The sequence below is a fragment of the Cyprinus carpio genome, chromosome B3, assembly GCF_018340385.1.
Source record: "Cyprinus carpio isolate SPL01 chromosome B3, ASM1834038v1, whole genome shotgun sequence".
In the NCBI taxonomy this organism is placed as follows: domain Eukaryota; kingdom Metazoa; phylum Chordata; class Actinopteri; order Cypriniformes; family Cyprinidae; genus Cyprinus; species Cyprinus carpio.
The window spans coordinates 17090420-17113345 of NC_056599.1; the positions used below are offsets into that span (position 1 = coordinate 17090420).

At 38.0% G+C, this 22926-nt stretch overlaps 2 protein-coding genes and 1 pseudogene across 11 annotated transcripts in view; 1 reads left to right on the top strand and 2 right to left on the bottom strand.

The window, feature by feature from the left end:
* The window catches only part of LOC109061217 (trinucleotide repeat-containing gene 6C protein-like), a 69245-nt gene extending 66247 nt beyond the window's left edge, over window positions 1–2998 (top strand). For 3 of the 8 annotated variants that reach the window (XR_006154182.1, XR_006154183.1, XR_006154184.1), the window contains 2 exons: window positions 29–117; window positions 237–502. Coding sequence is in view for 5 of the 8 variants with exons in the window: in XM_042720000.1 (XP_042575934.1) it covers window positions 29–117; window positions 237–431 (284 nt within the window). In the remaining 3 variants the exon portion in view is untranslated. Of the gene's footprint in view, window positions 1–28; window positions 118–236; window positions 768–2658; window positions 2875–2908 lie in introns of those variants that run through there. The other 5 variants (XM_042719999.1, XM_042720003.1, XM_042720001.1 and 2 more) reach the window with 3 other exon arrangements.
* Window positions 2999–3771: 773 nt separating this feature from the next.
* Window positions 3772–11985, bottom strand: LOC109084190 (BUB3-interacting and GLEBS motif-containing protein ZNF207). Of its 3 annotated transcripts, XM_019098882.2 has the most exons (12): window positions 11833–11985; window positions 10849–10975; window positions 10620–10758; window positions 10242–10418; window positions 10078–10153; window positions 9914–9984; window positions 9681–9826; window positions 8209–8289; window positions 7360–7581; window positions 6908–7064; window positions 4302–4486; window positions 3772–4102 (listed from the first exon to the last, which is right to left on the bottom strand). In XM_019098882.2, exons 1-11 carry the CDS (start codon window positions 11871–11873, stop codon window positions 4326–4328), a joined length of 1398 nt encoding a protein of 465 aa, XP_018954427.2. In that variant the 5' UTR covers window positions 11874–11985; the 3' UTR covers window positions 3772–4102; window positions 4302–4325. The 3 variants fall into 3 exon arrangements, with proteins under 3 accessions (XP_018954427.2, XP_018954425.2, XP_018954428.2); XM_019098880.2 differs by having other exon boundaries at window positions 3772–4486; XM_019098883.2 differs by lacking the exon at window positions 8209–8289 and having other exon boundaries at window positions 3772–4486.
* A 748-nt stretch (window positions 11986–12733) lies between these two features.
* LOC109084198 lies at window positions 12734–22546 on the bottom strand (annotated as a pseudogene).
* Window positions 22547–22926: the final 380 nt, after the last annotated feature.

The following is a 22926-nucleotide window of genomic DNA, read 5'->3' on the forward strand; positions in this document are numbered from 1 at the left end:
AAATAACTGTCTGTCACATTATGAACAGGTTTGCCAATATCAGTGTGGGATGACCTGGCAGTGCTACAGAACTCCACCCTGTTTCACCTTGCAGAGAATGGCAAACTGTTTGCAGCAGTAAGACTGTATTATTTTAATTGTGCACATGCTACATAGCTTATGCGGTGTTTCAGGCTTTCTGAGTATTGTAACTTATGTGTTTGCTTTTTTGGTTTGTTTGTTTGTTGGTTTGTTAGGACACACAGGAAATTGAGGGTGTAAATGTCCCCAGTATGCTTCTTGGAGACCCAGCATACCCACTCTTGAGCTGGTTGATGAAGGGATTTCCAGACACTGGTAATCTGTCTAGAGAACAGAGGCATTTCAGCTACCGTTTGAGCCATGCACACATGACTGTGGAATGTGCATTTGGGCAGCTGAAGGGAAGGTGATGTTTGCTGCTGTGTCCTACACAACTTGTGTGCATTGCACACTGACAGTTTTTTGGATGCTTGGATGCAGGATGTGAAGGAGACTGTTGAACTGAAGGCACCTGGCTTTCCAATGCCACGTGAGAGAGGAGAACAGCCATTGCATGTTAGAGAGGCACTTTCACGTTATTTCTCCAGACAGAGTTGTAACTACTGAGTTTGTTGAACACTACAGTTAAATAAGAAATTAAATTTAACTTTACTGAATTTTTTTGTCTTGTTACTGTTTTATGTTACCCATGACAATAAAGTTGCATAAAAGGGTCTGTTTTATTTGATTTGTCAAGACCCCATTTATTTATGTCTAATGTACTTCTTTGACATATCTTGTTTGTCAATATCTATATTGACATATTCATATGAGAGGTATGAACAAGATGTGAGACATGGTCCTCATGAATTTATGATCATCTTTTAATTGGCCATAAACTTAATGTGTATGTTCTGGCTATGCAGTGTTTTTAATGTGTAAATTACACCATGGAAGGGTCTATCCCAGTGGTTTATGATAATCTTTTCAGTCCTGGAGAGTCGTGGAGCTGGAGAGTTTTTGTTGAGTTTTGCTTCAACCCAAATCAAACACACCTGAACAAGCTAATCAAGGTCTGAAGGGTTACTAGAAGGCTACAGTCAGGTGATTGTTGTCAGTCACCTTTTCTTAAGATATTAGGCAACAACAGGTAAACAACACTGAGAAGTAAACCACAAACAGCACACAGATCTCGAAGATAGTATATTTATATATAAAAAAGTATAGAATAAAGACATGTTAAGAATTTAGAAGTTTAAAATTAAAATCAACATATCTGTATCAGTGCACAATGTAAGCAAACAAATAAATCACAAATATTTATTGATAAAAATATAAAATAAAGTTAACATTTTAGAAATAGAGAAATACAAATCCACCTATATTTATCACTGCACACGTTTAGCAAAAACATAGATATGTAGTGTCTTATAGAGTAGTGGTTTTTTTTTTTTTTTTTTTTTTTTTTTTATCTGTTGTCCGGTTGAGGAGATCTGAAAACAGGTGTGCTGCAGTGCAGCATGTCTGAAGTGGTGTGCGTGAGCCAGTTCACTTGTAAATGCTGGATAGTGAAATGATTTGTAGGGTGGGATGGGTAACAGGGATAAGGTGCTGAGACCAGTGATGTGATGGACTGCATCATCATCCCAGAAAGTTTCTCCTCGTGGGCATGCTGTCTCTCCTGCATCCTGATCAACATCTCGTCACCTTTGAGTCATTAATTGCCTTGGTGTCTTTTGCCCTCCTGTAAGCAAGCTTTAAGTACTTTATTTTTCACTGACACTGCTGCCATGATCACTTGTAACTGCTTTCTGACATTTTTTTGTAATAGTCTCAAAAACTGCACGGTTACGATGCGAGTCGCCAAGTTTTCTTTGTACCGCCTCTTCAGCCCAGACTGAGCTGAGGCACCGGGTCTCACTGGATGTCCAACCACGAGGATCATTGTGTTTCTCTAGTGCTTCGAAATAAACTTTATAGTTCAACCTGGCGTTTAAATCTCATTTAACAAGTGTGCTTCCCAGCAACACGTCCCACAATGATTACGTGTTCGGTCAGTAGGCAGTCTTTAGCAGCTGCTTGAACACATTCGACCACATGCGCGTCTACACTACAACAGCAATCTGATCAAATGCATTTTTGACCAACTCTGGATGTGGTGGAAAGTGGACAAGTTCAAAACATTTTACACCCAGTTTACACTTGTATTTAGCGTTGTCCACTTGTGATCGGATCGATGAAAAACGCATGTTAATACCAGGAGTAAACGGGGCCAAATGTGGTCCTGTCCCCCGTAGAGAGCTCTGTCCCGCCTACATTCATCTGTACATCCCCTCAGTGCTATTAGTCACACACTGTCCCTTTGTACAGCATGGTCACTGGCTATATGTGATATTTGTGAGGTGGAAGTGGTGAGAAGGCATTCTTTAATTTGTGAGAAATAAACTCTTCCAGTGTAACACATGGCCCTTTGCCCACTTTTTCCTGTTTGCGGTGGCACCCCAGTGACTGTGACTGCAGTGAGAACACCTTTCACCACTTGTTTGACTAATTCTGGGGCGCACAGAATTAGAAACAGGAGATAAGATGTCAGTTGGGATACTCTTTTAGTGTTTCCTCCTCTGCCCTTTTTCACACATTTATATCTCTGATCTACAGGAAAGCTGTCTGACATGAAGTCCACTTGGTCTTCGGGGCCCATCTCGCACACCCAGGCTTCTCTCTCTCACGAGCTTTGGAAAGTCCCACAAGGACCCCGAAACACGACGGCTCCCACACGGCCACCTCCAGGCCTGACCAACACCAAGCCCTCGTCCACATGGGGCGGAAACACCCTGGGCCTGGTGGCTGGCTGGAGCAGCTCCTACTCTGCAGGTTTGTGTGTGTAAAAGGTGCAGTTTAACTGCAGGTTTGTGTGTGTAAAAGGTGCAGTTTAATCCCAGCAGATATATGTGTTTGTGCTGCTATTCTTAGGTAAAGGTGTGGGTGTTTCGAAACGGCAGTTTGATTACAGGTAGGAAAGAGAGAAAATGTGAGACTTGCCTCAGCCTGTGCAGGGCAACACTGAGACTCTGCCTCAGCCAGTCCCATGGCATCGCTACAAGGAGAAGAGAAATCCTCAGTTTAGGACAACAACCACAGTGAACTACAGTCACCTTCTTACCTGCCTCTTCCTGAAAACCACAAGTAATGAGCCTCAGCCTGGACATAAATGATTCTCAGGATCACAAGCCTTATTTCAGTCTCTCAAGACTGTGATTTTCAGGAAACTGCTATCTGAATGGTTGTTTTTCTTTTCGTCTGGCAGCCATATGTCCTTGCATAAGAAGCTGAAAATTTAAAGGGGTCCACTACGTTATTTTTAGTCATACTTTGTTTATTCCATGATCATTTATCACCGAGTCTCTTTCTGCTGCAGCACAAACTCTTATATTGTTAGTTTGTCTGTTGTTCAATGAAATTGTGAGATGTTATGATGATGGTCTTTTTTGGACTGAGGAGGACGTTTTGTGTTGCAATGGTTAAATCAAGTTGACATGATGGTAGTAAACTCATTTATCTCAAAAGATCAAGGAAAACTTGATCCCTCATGATTTGACCCCTTTAAATCCAAACTTGTATATGAAAGGAAATGCAAATGCTTCAGTTCCCCTCTCATCCACAAACACTGCAATCACACAGCTTTCATACAAATAAACAGCCATCACGTTGAGCATTTGTAGTACAAACCTTGTGAGGTTGTCCTTTACTTGCTAATGAAAAAAACAGCCGTTAGATTTCAATAGTTTATTACAATTAACAGTGGAACAGTACAGACAGCATTCACAGGGGTCTTTTGTTATTGGCCCTATAGAGAGAACACTGTAAATGTGGACAAGCAGATTTAGAAAAATCAATCCAACATTGACTGCTATCTGAAGCCCTCACCAAGCAACGCTGGGGACGGGACGTCCAACAGCACCTAAGGGTGCTGCGAAGGCTTCACACTTTTAGTACAGTAGTAGTATATTTACAGTGACTTGCCTTGATAAAGGTGCTGTACGAAACTCCAGCCGCTTCAAATTAATACGAACCATATTTACTACACTTCACTTCTAAAAACCTAAACAAAACATGAGAAAAAAGCCAGACTGTATGATCTGCAACAAAGGGTAGGTCCAAATAATAGACTTGGTAAAATCAAATTGTCCCATGCGTTACACTGTTTGTTTACTCCATCTCCTCATTGCAAGAAGGGTTACGGTTACTGATCTGGATTGTAAAGCACGCCACTAGATGGCAAAATGGTTGAATCACCAAACCTAATGAAGACCAGTGGTGACGCTTCAGTATCGGCCTCCAGGAGACATTACAGGAGGTCTCATGCCTAGGGCGGGCCGAGGGGGAGCGGCCTGGTAGGGAGGGACCATGGGTGGGGCTTGTCCGTAAGGAGGCATTCCTCCTGGGACGTATCCAGGCACTCCCTGCGGCGGAGCACCGAATGGCCCTACATGAGAGGAAATTGATTAGCTGCATTTGAAACTGATGGTTTTCTCTCTTTTTCGCTGTTATTTTTCATTAATATACACTACTGTTCTAAAGTTGGTTGGTTGGTAAGACGGTTTCATTATTTTTGAAAGACAGGAGTCTCTTATGCTCATCAAAGCTGCGTCTATTTGATCAAAAATATAGCAACAACAGTAAGATTATTACTATTTAAAAAAAAACCTGGTTTCTATTTTAGTATATTTAAAATATAATTTATTCATGTGATGCAAAGCTGAATTTTCAGCATCATTACTCCAGACTTCAGTGTCACATGATCCCCCAGAAACTGTTCTTTTTGACAGCAAAATTTGATTTAGTTTTAGTCATAGTCTTTTTATAAAAATGCCATTTAGTTTTAGTCAAATTTTACCCATCTGAATTGTTTTAGCTTTAGTCTAGTTTTGGTCGATATCATACAACTTTAGTCGACTAATTCTAAAGGGTTTAGTTAAACTGTAATGCATTATTATTTTTTTATTTCTGTTTTGGTTATTTTAGTGCATCAGGTTAAGCTAAAGCTCAAACTAAATGAAACAAGTTTAGATGTATAAATGGCAATTCAGTTAAATTAAATACAATTTACAGGTGCATCTCAAATTAGAATGTTGTGGAAAACTGAAATTATTTCAGTAATTCAACTCAAATTGTGAAACTTATGTATTACATAAATTTAATGTCAGTTGAAGAAGTAGTTTAAGTCTTTGGTTCTTTTAATTGTGATGATTTTGGCTCACATTTAACAAAAACCCACCAATCTCAACAAATGAGAATACTTCACAAGACAAAAAAAAAAAAAAAAAGCATTTTTAGTGAATTGTTGGCTTTCTGGAAAGTATTTTCATGTTACTGTACATGTACTCAATACTTGGTAGGGGCTCCTTTTGCTTTAATTACTGCCTCAATTCGGCGTGGAATGGAGGTGATCAGTTTGCTTTTGGCAGTGTGGGCAGGTGCCAAATCCTGCTGGAAAATGAAATCAGCATCTTCAAAAAGCTGGTCAGCAGATGGAAGCATGAAGTTCTCCAAAGTTTCTTGGTAAACACGGGTGCAGTGACTTTGGTTTTCAAAAAACACAATGGACCAAACACCAGCAGATGACATTGCACCCCAAATCATCACAAACTGTGGAAACTTAACACTGGACTTCAAGCAACTTGGGCTATGAGCTTCTCCACCCTTCCTCCAGACTCTAGGACCTTGGTTTCCAAATGAAATACAAAACTTGCTCTCTTCTGAAAAGAGGACTTTGGACCACTGGGCAACAGTCCAGTTCTTCTTCTCCTTAGCCCAGGTAAGAGGCCTCTGACGTTGTCTGTGGTTCAGGAGTGGCTTAACAAGAGGAATACCACAACTGTAGCCAAATTCCTTGAGACGTCTGTGTGTGGTGGCTCTTGATGCCTTGACCCCAGCCTCAATCCATTCCTTGTGAAGTTCACTCAAATTCTTGAATCGATTTTGCTTGACAATCCTCATAAGGCGGTTCTCTGTGCGGTTGGTTGTGCATCTTTTTCTTCCACACTTTTTCCTTCCACTCATCCTTCTGTTAACATGCTTGGATACAGCACTCTGTGAACAGCCAGCTTCTATTGCAATGAATGTTTGTGGCTTACCCTCCTTGTGAAGGGTGTCAATGATTGTCTTCTGGGACAACTGTCAGATCAGCATTCTTCCCTGTGATTGTGTAGCCTAGTGAACCAAACTGAGAGACCATTTTGAAGGCTCAGGAAACCTTTGCAGGTGTTTTGAGTTGATTAGCTGATTCGCATGTCACCATATTCTAATTTGTTGAGATAGTGAATTGGTGGGTTTTTGTTAAATGTGAGCCAAAATCATTACACAATTAAAAGAACCAAAGACGTAAACTACTTCAGTCTGTGTGCTTTGAATTTATTTAATACACAAGTTTCACAATTTGAGTTGAATTACTGAAATAAATGAACTTTTCCACAACATTCTAATTTATTGAGATGCACCTGAATATACCCAAAATATCAATAATGAACATGAAAAAAGCTTGAAATACACCATGACTCTTAGCTAGGCATAAATGTGCACTATTCATTGATTACAACCTGCACTGAAGCAGTCTGAAGCGCTGCTTACTTATGACTAAAATAATTCATCAACGAAATTAACACTGTTCAGAAATCATTAATATGCTGATTTGCTGCTCAAGAAACATTTCTTATGTTGATAACAGTTGTGCTGTTTAATAGTTGAATGGAAATGGTCTTTTTTCAGGATTCTCCTTGCTGAATGAAAGTGTTAAAAATCTCACTGCCCCCAAATTTATAAACAGTAGTGTAACAAGACATGTCCTCTCTTATTTTGAAATACAGGGGGCATTCCAACAATCTGAAAGCCCTCAAATGCACTCTACCTTGCATGGGATGCCTAACACCTGGCTGCTGTGCAGGAATGCCCTGCTGAGGGGGCAACACGCCCCCCATCGGTGCAACTGGTGGGGAAGTCACGTGGGCCTGTCCTGCACTGGGGACTTTACACTGGTAGCGAGGCAGCTGTGCTCGCAACTCCTCCTGTCAAACACATAACACAAAACACACAAGCTGGTAAGACATAAATATGGGCTTCTTTGCTTGCTTTATTTCTTCTGTGGAACAAAAGATTTTGTGACGTCAGTGTGATCTAGTGTTGGTTTAGTGGCATTGACTAAATTATTCAAATTTATGTTCCGCAGAAGAAAAGTGACAGTCGGAAGTTGTGGGTTTGTAATAATGGTGCTTTTGTTTTATGAAATGATGGAATGTTCCGTTGCTGAGCTGATATTTTTTTTATGGATAGGGTTAAGATCACAGAAACATGTTCACTTACCAGTGATATATCTTCATCAGGGTGGATCAACTTACTGGTTGCACTGGTGGTGGTGAGGGTGGCAGGCTTACTTGTGACTGGGGTGCCCAGTTTGGCCACAGTGCTGCTGGTGTTGGCCGCAGCAGCGGCGGAGGACTGGGTGTAAGCTGGGAATGTTGGTTTGGGAGCAGCAGAAGGTGGTGCAGAGGAGTTCACCGCTACACCAGAACCAACCTGCTGGACCTGCAGAGAGAGACCAATTAGACACACTCAGTAATTCAACTAATTCTGGCCAATATAACACTTGATTTGATGTTTTGTTATTTACTTTATCTAGAAATAATGAATCAGTTAATCGTGCATACAAATTATTACCAGTGCTGTCCAATACTCACTTAAAGTCAACATTTAAAAACACTAATACTTTCATAACACTATATATTAAATGTAGTACATTCTAATAGTGGGATGTAAATTCACATACATAAAAACTATTGATTTCAGTTATTAGCTTTTTTTTAACATTTAGTCTGATCAGAATTATAATTTTGACATCAGTGCATCCCCAACAAAGCTAGGTTTGTTAGACTTTAGGTGGATCACGATCAAGGGCCTACATACAGTGACAACGTGATTATGAAGGTGGGTTTTACACAACCAAAAACTAATGGAGAGAGAAACAGACTGAGATAATTAAGCAGACTGTCATTTCTCAGCCTCAGATGAAATCAATCTATTTCGAAGCACTACAGATGTCCTCTAGAGCACAGTCAATTACTCTAGGAGGCAGTCTGAGGTCTGTCTGCTGTTACATGCCATCAATAGTTTTATGAAGCAGCTCTTTCACCGAGTCAGCAAGCTACTGCATACTTGGGACAGCGGTTTAGAGGATGCTGACAAACTGTCCAGACTGGAGGAGCCTGAGCTTGTGCTTGGAGCTCGAGTCCCCATCTGCAGTATGAAGAGAGAGCACACAATAAAGACCCTGGACATGACTGCTGCTCACCAAAACGATCATCAACACACTTAACACTGAACCTCAGTTTGTTTATAATGATGCTCTCAAACTACCAGCTCTAAGGTTTTTTTAATGGATCCTCAAGTGTTAAAAGTTCATCCATTAATACAGCCCATGATTCAGTTTTCATAAGCTGGTTTCATGGGTCTTTATAGGTCTTCAGAGGGTTAAACAGAGGTTTTTAACTGCTGGTCCAGTCAGGATAGTAGTTCAGTTTTTCCTTTTCTTTTTTTGTCTGCCAACATTTTCATTGGTCCAACATAAATAATAATCGATATCAATTTTATTTTTTAAATGTAAATAAAAGGTGGCTCAGTGGTAGAGGATTGCGTTAACAGTGCAAAAGGTTGTGGGTTTGATTCCCAGGGAACACGTGTTAGGTAAAAAATGTTAGCCTAAATGCACTGTAAGTCGCTTTGGATAAAAGCGTCTGCTAAATGCATAAATGTAAATGTAATGTAAAAGCAACACTTTATATATGCATCAGAAATTCAATGACTTAACAATATAATAATGAATACACTTGTGGGAAACCAATGGCTAATCTCTGGTGATAAAACAGCACTTCACAAGCAGCTCTTAGATCATTTGAACTTAAAACCTCTGTATTAGGACCACATCTGCAACCCTGAAAGCATCAATGTCAGTGGCACGAAGTGACAACAATAGGTTTCTTTACATGCATTAATTCTAATCAGTCTAATTTCTGATTCTGAATGTTCTTTTTACTTGAACACTAATGTTTTCAATCTGCTATTTACATTTCATGTGCATTTATGTATTAAAAGACAAAACTTGCTATGCTATAATGTCACCAGAGCTACTGAGAGCATAACCATTGTTTCTGCTTTACTGACATACGTAAAAGGAAAGCTGAAAAATATGTCAGTAAAGCTTAGCTTTAGCAAATATTTAGTACATATTCTCCTCCATTGACGAGATCATAAGACATAATTAAACATACATGTTCATAACAAGTAACACGCATGTAAACAGAGATCTTATTATGAAAGGGCTCTGGTGAACATGTACATTATGGCACTTATGCATTCATGTATTCTGAATCTATTTGAGGAGACAGTCTTATTCAAACATTTTCATACTTAGTTTTATTTAAATTTTTTAATATCTTTTCTTTGTTTTTTTTGGTTTATTTATCTTATTTTATGTTTGAGGTTTATGTTGTAACATTTAATTTAGTGTAACATTTAATTCAATGTGATGCTTGCCTTTTCTTTGTTATTTGTGATATTTACTAGCAAATTCTTAGTGGCAAAAAGTTCATATACTAAGCTGTTTAATGTGTGGAGAAAGGGCATCGTACCTGTCCTGCACTGGGAAACAGTGGCTTGGAGACACTTGGCTGTGGCGTGGGCACTGTTGTGGCAGGCACAGCCGGCCGGGTGGTGGTTGGAGGGGCCTGAGCCATGTGGGGCATGCCAGGGTGATGTCCCATGGGAGGAGGTATTCCTGAGCAAAACAATGACAGAATTATGAACAAATATTAAAGAAAGATAAATAAATAAATATATGTAATGAGATGGAAGGTTCCGGCACCTGGTGGCATGCCTGGCATCATTGGGGGCATTCCATGTGCAGGTGGCATCATCCCTCTCATTGGCATCATGCTATTAGTTAAAAACAACCGGAAGGACATTTTTAATGCAATAAGCATGGATTAATCACAAAACATTAACTATTCCAATTCTATTAACATTTACCCTGGAGGCATCCCGGGCATGACAGGAGGCATCCCTGGCATCATCGGGGGGATACCAGGCATCATTGGGGGCATTCCTTTGAGAGAAACCATTTAAGAGACACATAATAAGCATACTCTGCATAACATCTTAAACGGTGTGTTTTGTATTATTAGAAAGCACACCTGAGTAGCTTCCAGGTGGCATCCCTGGCGCTGGGACAGGGGTCATTCCTGGCTGGGTCATAGGGGCATAGGCTGCCTGAGGCTGTACGGCTGCTGCTGGCTGCTGGAAGGAGGGACCAGCCTCTTCATCATCATCATCATCATCTGAGTCGTCTTGCTGTTTTTTCTTCTGATTTTCTGTTTCCAAAAAAAAAGGAGAATACAGTAACTATGGGTTTCCTTGGGCTACAAAAAGAACAGGGCTGCGTTTCCCAAAACCATTGTAAGTCTAAGTTGATCATAGCTCCACTGGTTTCAATGGGTCTATGATATACTAAAGCTTATGGTGCTTTTAGGAAACGCAGCCCAGATGAGTAAACAGGAAATTAAATGTTCTACCCTGTGTTTTTTGTTCAAGCACCCGTCTCCTCTCCTCCATGTCTTTCTCTGGAATACCCTCCATTCCATAAATCTCCAACTCTATGTCAATCCTTCCCGGTATTGCATTAGGGACACCGTCAATGGTTTCTTTGTGAACTAAATAAATCAAACAAAAACAGATTTGAACATACGGAAAATAAAACTTATATACATGCACACACACACAGTATATAAAATTACTACATACCTGCATGCAGTGGATGGCCAGACCAGGACCAGTATATAACTTCTTGTGACATATATGACACTTAAAGTGCTTGGCCTTCTGATGTTGAATGAGAATCTTTTCATCATCAAAATCCCTGTTGCAATACCTGAGTTTGCAGTTAAAGTCATATAAACAAGAAAAAAATCATAACAAAACACCAAGAACAGCAGAAGGGACAGAAATGAACAACACTGTCAGCATAAGGATGCTTAAAACTTAAAACTAGTTTTTACACATTTCTTTTACTATATAGAATAAACCCTAGTAAGGTGGTTCTCAAACTCCCCCCGCCCTGCCCCAAAATATCCAAAGGCCCCATGACATTTCTATTTTTTACTGATTTGCTGAACAAGGATTAAGAATAAGATTTTTTTTTTTCCACAATCACAACTTCTAACGGAGACAAACTTCAGAGAAATTTGTATATTCAATAAAATGCTCATGAAGTTTATTCATTACATTTTTACGAAATAACAAAACGTTATTATTTTACGTCAATTTCTTTTAAAAATTATGATGTGTTTAAAAAGACATTGGGAATCCTAGTTCTGCAGAGAAAAAAAAATCAGTGAGTTATTGAGTGAGAAATTTCTTTATTTTTAGTTTTTTTTTTTTAACTAACGTTACTGGATATTTTCTTGTTTAACGCTGCCAACATAGTGGTCTATTTTGTTAGTGGAAGCGTAAAACTAATCCACATCTATAGAGAGACAATCAAATAATTTTTACTTAAATCTGATTCATTAAGTGACGTTAGGTGTTCTCTTCGCGAACGTTCAAACAGAACACACGCTTTCGAACGGTTCTATGATGTACAGAGAGACAGCTCAGTATGCTGAGACGCGGCCTTCATATCAGAGAAACAATACATTAGCAATGCGTAAACAGGAAGTGGGCATTCCCTACTACTAAACAATTCGAACAATATTAAACAACGGTACGATCGCTTTTAAAGAAGGATACCAACACCAGGGCTTCAACTGCTTCTTCTTTTTTCTCCCCATGATTTATTTACCAGCTTATTCCGCGAACAGCACACCGACGCCTACCAAAACATTAGCAAAACTAAAATGGAGTAAAAAGGACATGACGACGGCTTTTTCCACGCACTGACAACGCATCACAAGGAATACCGCCTCCATCTGGACAGGAGGTGCACAACTTGGAATCTGGTTGGTCTTTAAATGATAGCAATGGTTAAAAACAAAACAACAACAACAAAATAATTTACTTAATTCAGTCATTCATTCATTCATTTATAATTCTGCATAACTGCACGTTAATCCTTATTTCACTTTCCTTCTCATCGCTTAGTCACCCTTTAACAAAATAGGAAGGATATAAAACATAAATATATAGTTCAGAGTTGACCTCACTGTTGTTTATTGGCATTATTTAATCAGTGTTATCTGTTTTAATAGCCTTTTGATTGTGATGACATTATCTGATAACAAATATTGGTTTAGATAAAGTCAAATATAAGTAAAATTTTATGTTTTTTTTTTTTTTTTTTTTTTTTTTTTTTTTTTAGAACCACATTTTAACTTTAAAGCTCAGCATGTTTAATGCTTTATTAAAAACAAGTCTGATGTGAGAAAACCAGTAAGATAAATCAAAGTTCTTTTTTTTTTTTTCTTGTTTTTTTTTTGGCAACCCAAGATTCAAAGATTGCAATTTTCTTTTTATCATTAATAGCCTTAAATTTATTTATTCTCTGTTATATTTAAAGAAAGCATTGCCTCAATAAAAACAGCATGCACATCTTATAAAGTGAATACAGCATGTCAAGGCACACAAATTATTTTAATTGAATGCATTCATGCATTAAAGAAATAAAAGTAATTTAAGTTAATTCAGTTAATATTTTGAGGTGTTTATTTTTCTAAGATAGGCTATAAATACATATCTCAAATAACTACATTCAAACAGTATTTATATTAAAAATCATATTTCATATTCAAAATTAAAGGCAGGCATTTTTATATTCAGTGTCAACTAAATCTGCATTAGATGCAACTAACCAGTTCAATTATTTGAGAAAAAAAAAAGAAAAAAAAAGTATAATATGTTTCTGATAAACAGAGTCGGGTAACAGCAGTCATGATTTATGTTAAACACACATTTCTTGTCAGCTTTAAATATAACCGTGCTTTGCATATTTCTTATACGGATTAGAGCTTTCGAAACACATAAAACATGCATATTGCCAAACCACTTAAATCACTGACGTCATGCACTACCTGTGGCTCAAAAGCCCCTCGTGTATAGATTAAAAAATCACTTTCAGACACATTTTTTTAGCATTCACCACAGCACATTCCTTAATAAACACAAAGTATCCAAATTTAATATAATAAACTCCCCTTTCGATCTAAAACCCTTGTTGTTGCCCCATTTGCAAGTTGTTCAAGGTAGTTTTTTATACCATTTACTTCATTTTAACACTAAATCCTGTGTTTCACTCTACACTTTAACAATGAAGACTGGAATATCTGAAAAGACTAAAACTGTAAATAAGTAGCAAAGCAGCAGAGATGTCATAAAAGACCATCACAAGTCAGTTTAAGATATGAATTCAACAATCATTTGAAGAGTGCAAATCCTTTGATCGTTAAAGTGTAGCAAATAACACGCTTACCTCTCACTGACCTTTACAAAAATACATGAGCTGTAAAACAGTGTAAATCCCTGCTGAAACATGCTTTATAAATCATCAAACATCAGCCAGAAGAGGCTATTTAAAATATCCCATTCCCATGTGTACATTAAAACATCTTCTTCAACATTTTGGTCACTTTTAGGAGGGACACTTTGGTTATCATAAAAAAAAATAATAATAAAACACCTTTGTTAATCCTCCTACAAATACTGCAATAGGCCCAACATGTCACCATCACTCCCTGTCTTTAGGTATCTTTCTTTACACAATTACCCCACATTTATCACCACAGAAATAACATTATATTCCTTGCAAAATGAAGGTGTTCACCTTTGCAGATAAGAAGTTGTTTATGTGGAACTGCAGGTAAATAGATGTAATACAGTAAACCTGAAATTTCCGAGCTGCCAGAACACAACCTCAGCCCAAAATTATCTTTCCATCCTATTAAAATATAAATTGCCATGGGAATGTGATTGCGTACAATGTAGAGGTTTTTAGGTCATTCATTGACTACGTCTTCCTTACTCTGTTCTCTAGGGGTCCTCTGTGCCTCCCAAAGGCTCTTTTTACGAGGTTCAGAAGCTTCATCGTCCTCTTTTTAATACAGGTTCTCTTTTTCTTTTTCACTCTGATTCTGTCTTAGTTTAAGATCCCACTCCCAGTGCTTTCTTCATATGCTCATAAACCACATAAGAGATGCTAACAGCAGGAATGACTTTGAGGAAATTGGGGGCAATGCCACGGTAAAGTCCAGGAACGCCTTCATGGGACACAATGTGCTTGAACTGGCCAACCATTGACAGCTGAGGAGTGCCATCTGCTGAGGCTTTTAGGAAGAAAGGAAGAAGGAGTGAGGTTATAATATCATTTTTGTGTGTGTGTTTTCATTGTTGTGAACATATTGTGCTTCTTAAAGGATCAGAAAATAAGCAGAATGATACATAATAAGTATTCTGTGAATCTGTTTCGTCTCGCTCACCCTGAGCCTGCATGCGTGTGCGGATTAAAGCCAGCGGGTAACTAGCCAGCTGCCCACAGGTGCTGGACACAGTGCCACATCCAAGAAGCACCAGGACGCCAGGATCAGCCGAGTCCATGCAGTACCGCTGTAGCCAAGCGTTCTTTAGAGTCTGTCAATAAAACAGACAGAAAAGAGCAATATAGATAGATTTTTTAATATTTTTCCAAATATACAAAAAAAAAATGTTTTAATATAGATGTTATACCATATTTGCATACATTTATTTTCTATACGTTTTAGTTAACTATAGTTCCTCATATTTTTGGCAATTTTTAAGAAAATATTTTCAATCTAAAAATATTTATATTGTCCAGAACACACACACACACACACACACACACACACACACACACACACACACAAACATCTGTAAGATATATATATCTTTCCTTTTAAAAATGCATTTTGTATTTACTCAAAATGTATTTTAAAATAAGATTTTTTTTTGTAATATATTCTGGCATTTGAAGTGAAGATCTACACAAATATATATGCAATTTGACAGAAGTCATGCTGTGTACAGTATATACCATCTTTCAAAAGGGGTCAGTAATATTTTTCAGTGTTTTCAAAAGAAGTCTCTTATGATAACCAAGGCTGTATTACTTTGGTAAAAAATTTAATAAATACAAATAAAAAAGAAACAATATTGTGAACTATTATTACTATTTTATATTATTACTTTTTCCTTTTTTGTATATTTTACAATAATGTACTTTAGTATATTAAGTATATTACTTTAGTATACTTTAATTTATTTCATTTCATTGAATTCAGTGTCACATGATCCTTCAAAAATTCGTTCTAATTTGCTGCCTTGCGCTGCTTAATATTTTTGTGAAAACCATGGTACTTTTTTTAGGATTTTATAATGAACAGAATGTTAAAAACATCATTTATTTAAAATATAAATATTTTGTAACATTATAACTGTATTAACGTTCACTTTTAATCAATTCAATGTATCCTTGGCCAAATAAAATGATAGCTTTTTTTACCACATGGGAAAGAATGAAATGGGGTTAACAGATTTACCTGAAAAGATCTGTGAGTTGTAGGAGACCATAGAACACAACAACATAAATACATAACATCTCATTTAACCAACCATAGCAACTGAGAATGATGAATTCCCACAGCTTGACAGTGACAGCAGGGATCCACAAACATTTAAATGTGTTAAAATACACACACAGCCTACCTCATACACAGCCAGATCAATGCCAGCATACGGGATGATGCCAAGTGTGTTGGGCACATAGCCTTTGTAGAACGTGCGCACTCCTTCTTTACACAGTATCTGTTTGGCACAGTCTGCCATGCCAGAATATTGTCCTGTCTTCCGCAGGGTCAGACGCGTCTTCAACACCTGGTAAGTAAGGAGGAATAGAGTAACAAAATAAAGATAAAAAAAAAAAATTAAGAGTATAGAGCAATATACTGTACGTTTGGAGGTCACTGGTAACTTCAAGCTGCAGCAGCTCCTTCCAGCATAAATAAATGCAGGACTTGGCCTCCAAAATGTGATGCTGATCTGCCTCATTAAATACATATTAGAAGCCAGAAAAGAAGCTGGTTTTCTGAATTTAAACCTACCAGGAATAGAAAGACAATTTGTATGTGTATTTGTCAAGCAGGCCCAGTTCATTTTTGACTCTTTTTTTGTGCATTTAGAACAATGTGTGTTAACAGGCAAACAGCAATTAGGAACAACTTTTGTTAAATAACTTCCCCTGTTACTTGACTCTCTGGTGTTTGTACTCTACGTTAGCAGCTATGAGCATTACTTGAGATAACAGATACTTCTACAGCCAGGCATTATATGAGCAAGATCACTAAAGGAATGTTCCAGGTCCAATACAAGATTTCATTTGATAATCCAAATCATCTTTCTAGACATCAACATTATGCATTGTAGTATTGTATTGTATTGTAGTTATGCTTTTATTATTATTATTTTTATTATTATTTATTACCTTGCTATTGTAAGTGTCTTACTCAACCTATTTTTTACCCATAAAAATGCAAAACACAAGTTAAAAAATATTTTCTGTAATAATCAACATAATGCACTTGGACATATCTGTTATACTATATTATGTCTACACTACCATTCTATAAGTTGGGATTCCGTTTGATTTTCATTTATTTTTTTTATTTTTTTTAATGAAGTCTCTTGTGCTCATTAAGGCTGCATTTATTAGATCAAAAATACAGTAAAAACATTAATATTGTGAAATAAAATCACAATTTAAAATAACTGTTTTCTATGTTTTAAAAATGCAATTTATTCCTGTGATACAAAGCTGAATTTTCAGCAGTTATTACTCCAGTTTTCAGTGTCACATGATCCTTCAGAAATATTTCTTTTTATCAATGTTAAAAATAATAATAAAAATATTTAATATTTTTGTCGATACCATGATTTATTTTTTTATTTTTATTTTTTTGTTTTTTGATGAACAGAAACTGCAAAAGATCTGGATATAAACAGATCTTTCTGTTTATATCCATCTACTTTATACAATATCTGTAGAAGTGCTTATGATAAAAAAGACGATAAGTACAAAACTAAGGCGACTGAATTCTTCAGGTCTTATCTTTATAGAGCTATTTAGTAATGACGTCAATTTGTAGGCCAACCCAGAAGGCTAATCTGCCAAGGATTCCCTCAGGAATTTCTAATGGGCTTTTAGAAAGCCAGTTTTCGCTTTACAGTATGAATGGAATAAGTGGTATGAGTTGTTACATTATATAGAGCTAAAAAGTCTCTCACTTCCTCTTCCTCTCTCACCTCCATGGGGTAGATGATAGTCTGAGCTGTAGCTCCTGCCAGTGATCCAGCAATGAAGCGTTCCTGAACTCTTAGAGAGCCACCCTCCTTACTGCCTCTGATCAGCCATTTGATCTACACAAGACATTTATTATAGTTAACTTGCATTAGACAGTCTGCCACTCAGGCCTAGTTAAAAACAGAGTGGCTACTGGATTCTGGTTTGTTTACCTGCTCATAAGCCATGAATTTGATAGCTGACTCTGGTGCAATTTTGAGGACATTGATGCCGTTGCCTCTCCAAAGGGACCTCAGTCCTCCTTCCTGCACCATTCCCCGCAAGCCACCAAACAAACTCATACCACTGGAGCCACGGACCTGTTGAAAAATCCACTTTCAATTATGAGTATTGTACTTTACGCAACAGAACTGCAAACGTAAGATTTATTTATTTCTGTTGAGTTTATTTGATACAACAATAACTGATTGAAACAATAAATCTTCAATCAAATACTTTTAAGAGTTGACCGAACCTGAAGAATAACCTTAAGACGGTCGAGAGGAGCAGTTCCCGTTCGTGATACGGCTCCTGCCATTGCCCCGGCCACTAGCTGTCTCCACACCAACACATGTGAGCGGCTCTTTTTCTGTGAGATCTTATGGGGCAGTGTGATGTTCTCCAATGTCCAACATCTGAAACGCATACATTTTAGACTCAAAGGACAGCTAAAGTTTACATTCCTAAATTGCTATGAATATCAGGCCTACAATCTAATTTCTGAAAAGAGCTGGAAGTAGACCAGAGAGTGTTTCCAGTAGTGGGCGATGTCCTCCATGTTGTGCAAGGGGTTAAACAGGAAGTGGTCCCGCCACTCGTTCCAGTCAATGGTCATAGTGCCATCTCTGTCTATGCTGGCACACAAAGAGAACATAAAATAGTTAAAACAAGCGTTTTCTATGCCCATTGAAACTATATGTGTGACTCAACATGTGGGTGCTTCACAGCAACATCTCAAACTCCTTTGAAAGCACAGCCAGAGTGGGAGGTAAGTGTGTATATGACATTGATTAAGCACTAAAAAATGAAAAAACACAGTGTTTTGTGAAAAGCTGAAGTGCTCTTACCTCTGCAGGATTCTGGAGGCTTGCTCTGTGGATACATTCACTCCAAGGCTGCGCAAGGAGAGCTGAATTTCTCCAACATCTATGTGACCTAAAATCATAAAATACTCCAATGCTTATTCTGTACATGGGCAGCAAAGGATACACTATTGTTCAAAAGTTTAGGGTCACTAAGTTTTTGAATGTTTTTGACAGACGTCTCTTATGCTCACCATGGTTGCATTTACTGAACGTAAACATTGTAAAATATTATTACTATTTGAAACAACTGTTTTCTACTTGAATATATTTTGAATGTAATTTATTCCTGTGATGCAAAGCTGAATTTTCAGCATCATTACTTCAGTCCTTATTCATGTCACATTATCCTCTAGAAATCTATCAATGTTACAAACAGTTGTGCTGCTTAATATTTTTGTGGGAAACAGTATAATCTTTTTGGGGTTTCAATGATGAATAAAAAGGTTCAAAAGAACAGCATTTATTATCAAATAGAAGTCATTTTGTAACATTATAAAATTATAAATGTCTCTACCGTCCTTCTTGATCACTTCAATGCATCCTTGCTCAATAAAAATATTAATTTCTCTAACAAAAGAAAGCTGCTTGACCCTAAACTGAATGATAGTATGACACACACTACAAAACAGAGAACCACAAAGGTTCTGATGACTCTCACAAACACTTTAAAAGCAATCATGCAAATTGGAAATATGCATTTTCCAGGAACTATTGTGAGGTTGAAGTTACAGTTGTAAGATTATAATTTGTGAAAAGATCATCCAGACCATCGTTGTTGCGGTCCAGGCTGCGGAACATGAGTCTGAGCTCTTTTTCGTGCATGCGCAGATACTGTGTGAACTCCTCAAAGTCCAGCTGGCCGTCATGATTGGTGTCACTCACACGTACAATCTAAGGGGTGGAGGAAGTGAAAAGTGCACGTTTAAGGGCACGAATGTGAGGGCTGGAGGAGTTATATGTGCACTTTATTTAACTGTAGCCATGCCTGTGTAGAATGAGGAACAAAGAGAGACTAACAGAAAACAAAACGGAGAGAGAGAAGGCATTGCTCTAAGCTTACAGATGCAAGGTTTCTGTTTGTGTGCAAAGCCCTGCCAGCAGTCTGGCGACTCCAATCGCAAACACATTGTGAACTAGAGCTAATCTCTCCTCTTGCATCACAGCACATGACTAACAGTCACACAACCCAACTGCACAGACATACCACTGTCACATAATGTTGTTTTAAGTCTCCAAGTTACGTTCATAATGGCACTTTCATGGTTTCATCCTTAGCTACCTGCTGAAGTAAGTCTTGTAAGTTGCTTCTGCAGGAAGGAGTATGTTTACAACATGACTAAAAATGTAAATGTCGTTAAACTGTTTTTTTGTTTGTTTGTTTGTTTTTTCGTGTGCTAACATGCTGCAAGTTAAATAAAAATGTCTGTTAAATTGCATTATAGAATAATGCATAGAATTAGATAAGGTCTCAATCATCATACTATATGAGGCTTTACTGCAGATTTGTAAAGATTATTTAGTGGAACTAGTACAAATATACAGACTATACAAAAAACTGCAGATCAAGTACACTTGCAGTTCCTCAGTAGCACTTACAGTCCTCCACTGTAGTTTAAACCAGTGGTGCAGATTTATTTCTGCAGTTTATGATTGCAGCACCTGTGACATCACTTTCTAAAATAGCAGGGGATTTCACTAATCAATTTTACTATGTGGATCAAATTTACAACCACAAATAATTGTTATACTGTATATGCTAATAATCTCTAAAAACATAACAGACAGTGTGCATGTTTTATTCTGTGCAATGTTCTATGCAGTCCAGTAGAGCTACAAGTGTTACAATTGCAACTCTCTGCATCTGGGCAGCTATAGCATAATACTTGAACTTAAACTTGTATAAAAACATTACTGGTAACACTTTAGTATAGAGATGTATTATAACATTACTGGTAACACTTTAGTATAGAGACCAATTCTCACTGTTGTTTATTTGTTTTTATGAAAGCACATATTCTGCATGACCACATTCGACATCCCTAAGCTTTTTATTAGTGATTGATTTGGAGCAAATTAGGAGTTTACTGAGGAAAAAGTCGTAGTTAAAGGTTTGTTAATAGTAAGAATTAGACCTTCAAATAAAGTGTGACCGCATTATTGTATGACATTAACAAAAGAACCTCCTGAGAGATGTTAATTTAACCTTAATTAACACGCTCACAAAATAAGTTATAAAAGCAGATTTAAAATAATTACACATGTATAGTGAAGGATGGAGTTTGGCTAAACCAGTGGTTCTCAAACTTTTTGACTCGAAGGCCCTGGAGTCCAACACAATTTCCGAAGTGAGGCCCCTTAGAATAATAATGACAAAGCAGCTTGTTTTTTGTAAATATATTGCTGTAATGTGATTAATTTAATATATTGGTGATATATACGATGATATATTTTGTGATGTCAGAAGTTATATCCAGTTTTCAGTGCAAAGCACTGGGTTAGACCACTGAAGTCACATCTCACCCCAGACTCCCTTCACAAGCAACGAAATTAGACTTTTTTTTAGTCTGGAGGTTTGTCACTATTGCAGAGTGGAAAGAGAAGTCTAACTCTTAAATAAATTACACAGGATCATTTGTCCTTGGTCGCAGACACGACTGGGGTGAGTTTCATCTTGCTAAGAGTAAGCAGTACAAAAACCACACGCTTTATAAGTTCATGATGTGAAAATTAACCATGGTTTTATTATAGTAAAAGTTTAGTAACCATGTCTTTGGCGCATTTTAGTACAAATACCATGGTTAAACTATATGGTTAGTGTAGCAAGATCATGGTTAATTTGTGGTTACCATGATCTAACAATAATAAAGTTTTTTTTTTGTTTTTTTTTTTGTAGTAAAACTATGGTTAATTTTCGTAAGGGGTGGTCTTACCAAAAATTAGACCTGATATGTTTGGGTTTCATATTTGCAATCCGCCGCACCTTACAGCTCATCTCCCAGAAATGAACATGTTTATGGTGAACAGCGATCAACTTCCCAAAGAAAGCGACGCACCTCGTCCACCTCACTGATCCCCCAGGCGGTCAGTCCGGAGCGCAGCTCATTCACATCGATCCTCCCATCTTTATTTAGATCCAGCTGATCGAACAGCTCGGCCCATCGTTTCTCCCGCTCTGGATCGGACACCCCGTTATCTTGACAGCGAGCCCATGTCCAACACGAAGGGGACCGACTCCTCGCTTCGCCCATATGAACCAGCTCTCGGTGAATGCGGGGCAGATCTGTCCTCGAGAGTCAGAGCAGGCAGACCATCCCACCTCCCAAAACACAGTAGCCTACTTCTTCAGAGAAAACCACTTTGAGGATTTATGGGTTGAGGTAAATAAAAAACGGTTAAATCTTGATATATAGCCTCGTTCACCTGTCAGAGTCCCCCTCGGTCTATGTTAAGAAACGCGTTTAAACGGGCGCACCGGCGTTGCTCCACTGCAGCCCGCGCCGATTACGGCAGAGTTAATCCAGGAAGTATTAAACCTCTGCCCCTCTGGCTAAAGTAATAATCCCCGTGTCTGCTCCACCGGTTCTCTCAAACCCAGCTCCATCGAAGCGCAAGCGCCGCCTGCAGCGGTTACCGCATCCTAGCGCGACGGAGATCTCCGCATCCAACGCTCAGTTGTCGCTCGCACCAGGTTTACGAGTCGCGTCTTTTGCTCACTTGATCGTGGTGTGCAGGATGAGTGCCGTCGCCGCTGCACAGATCTCAAGGGAAGGGCTGGGTGTCCCAACTCTATTAGAGCGCGCCCCGAGGAGCGATACTGTGTCATGGATTGCCTGCTATTTACGAGCAGTGTGCAGATTATTCACTGGCTTCTACGTCGTCTACGTGTGTTCGTCTTGTACCACGCGCACATTTCGCGAACGGTCGATTTAGATGTTTGGTATATTTAAAACTATAGGTAATTACAACAGGTTATCTTGTGTTGCCAAATGTTAGGCTTTTCCCAAGGAAAAGCGCGTCAGTAGCGTGTTGCTATAGTAACCTCCTCTAGGGGTCTAGGGAGCGCCGTAGTGAACGCGCGGAGATGATTAACTTTCAGTCTTCATCGGAAATGTAACCATGGTTTCACTACAAAAAAAAAAAAAAAAAAAAACCTTGGTGTAGTTAAACCACGGTAACCACAAATTAACTATGGTTCCGCTACACTAGCCATAGTTTAAACATGGTACCTACTTGTAAAACTTTGGTTATACGAATCAATATGCCAAAAACACACACGTTTTTTTTTACACTTTTACTATCATTTTTGTAAGGGAACTAAGTGCATCATACAGGTGGGCTATTTCAAGTTCAATCCAATGATCTCACTCAAAAAAAAAAAAAAAAAAAAAAAAAACGCAACCAATCATACACAGAACAATTAGGCCTACAATTCCTTGTTTATTTTCTTTTATCAGGCAA

Excerpts from the sequence above, each read along its gene's own strand:
- LOC109084190 (XM_019098882.2), bottom strand. The coding sequence starts at position 11,873 with ATGGGGAGAAAAAAGAAGAAGCAGTTGAAGCCCTGGTGTTG. Across the intron at positions 10,976-11,832 it reads CAGTTGAAGCCCTGGTGTTG|GTATTGCAACAGGGATTTTG; the intron begins GTATCCTTCTTT and ends CTGCAAACTCAG. Across the intron at positions 8,290-9,680 it reads TGTTTCCCAGTGCAGGACAG|ATGGGGACTCGAGCTCCAAG; the intron begins GTACGATGCCCT and ends TTCATACTGCAG.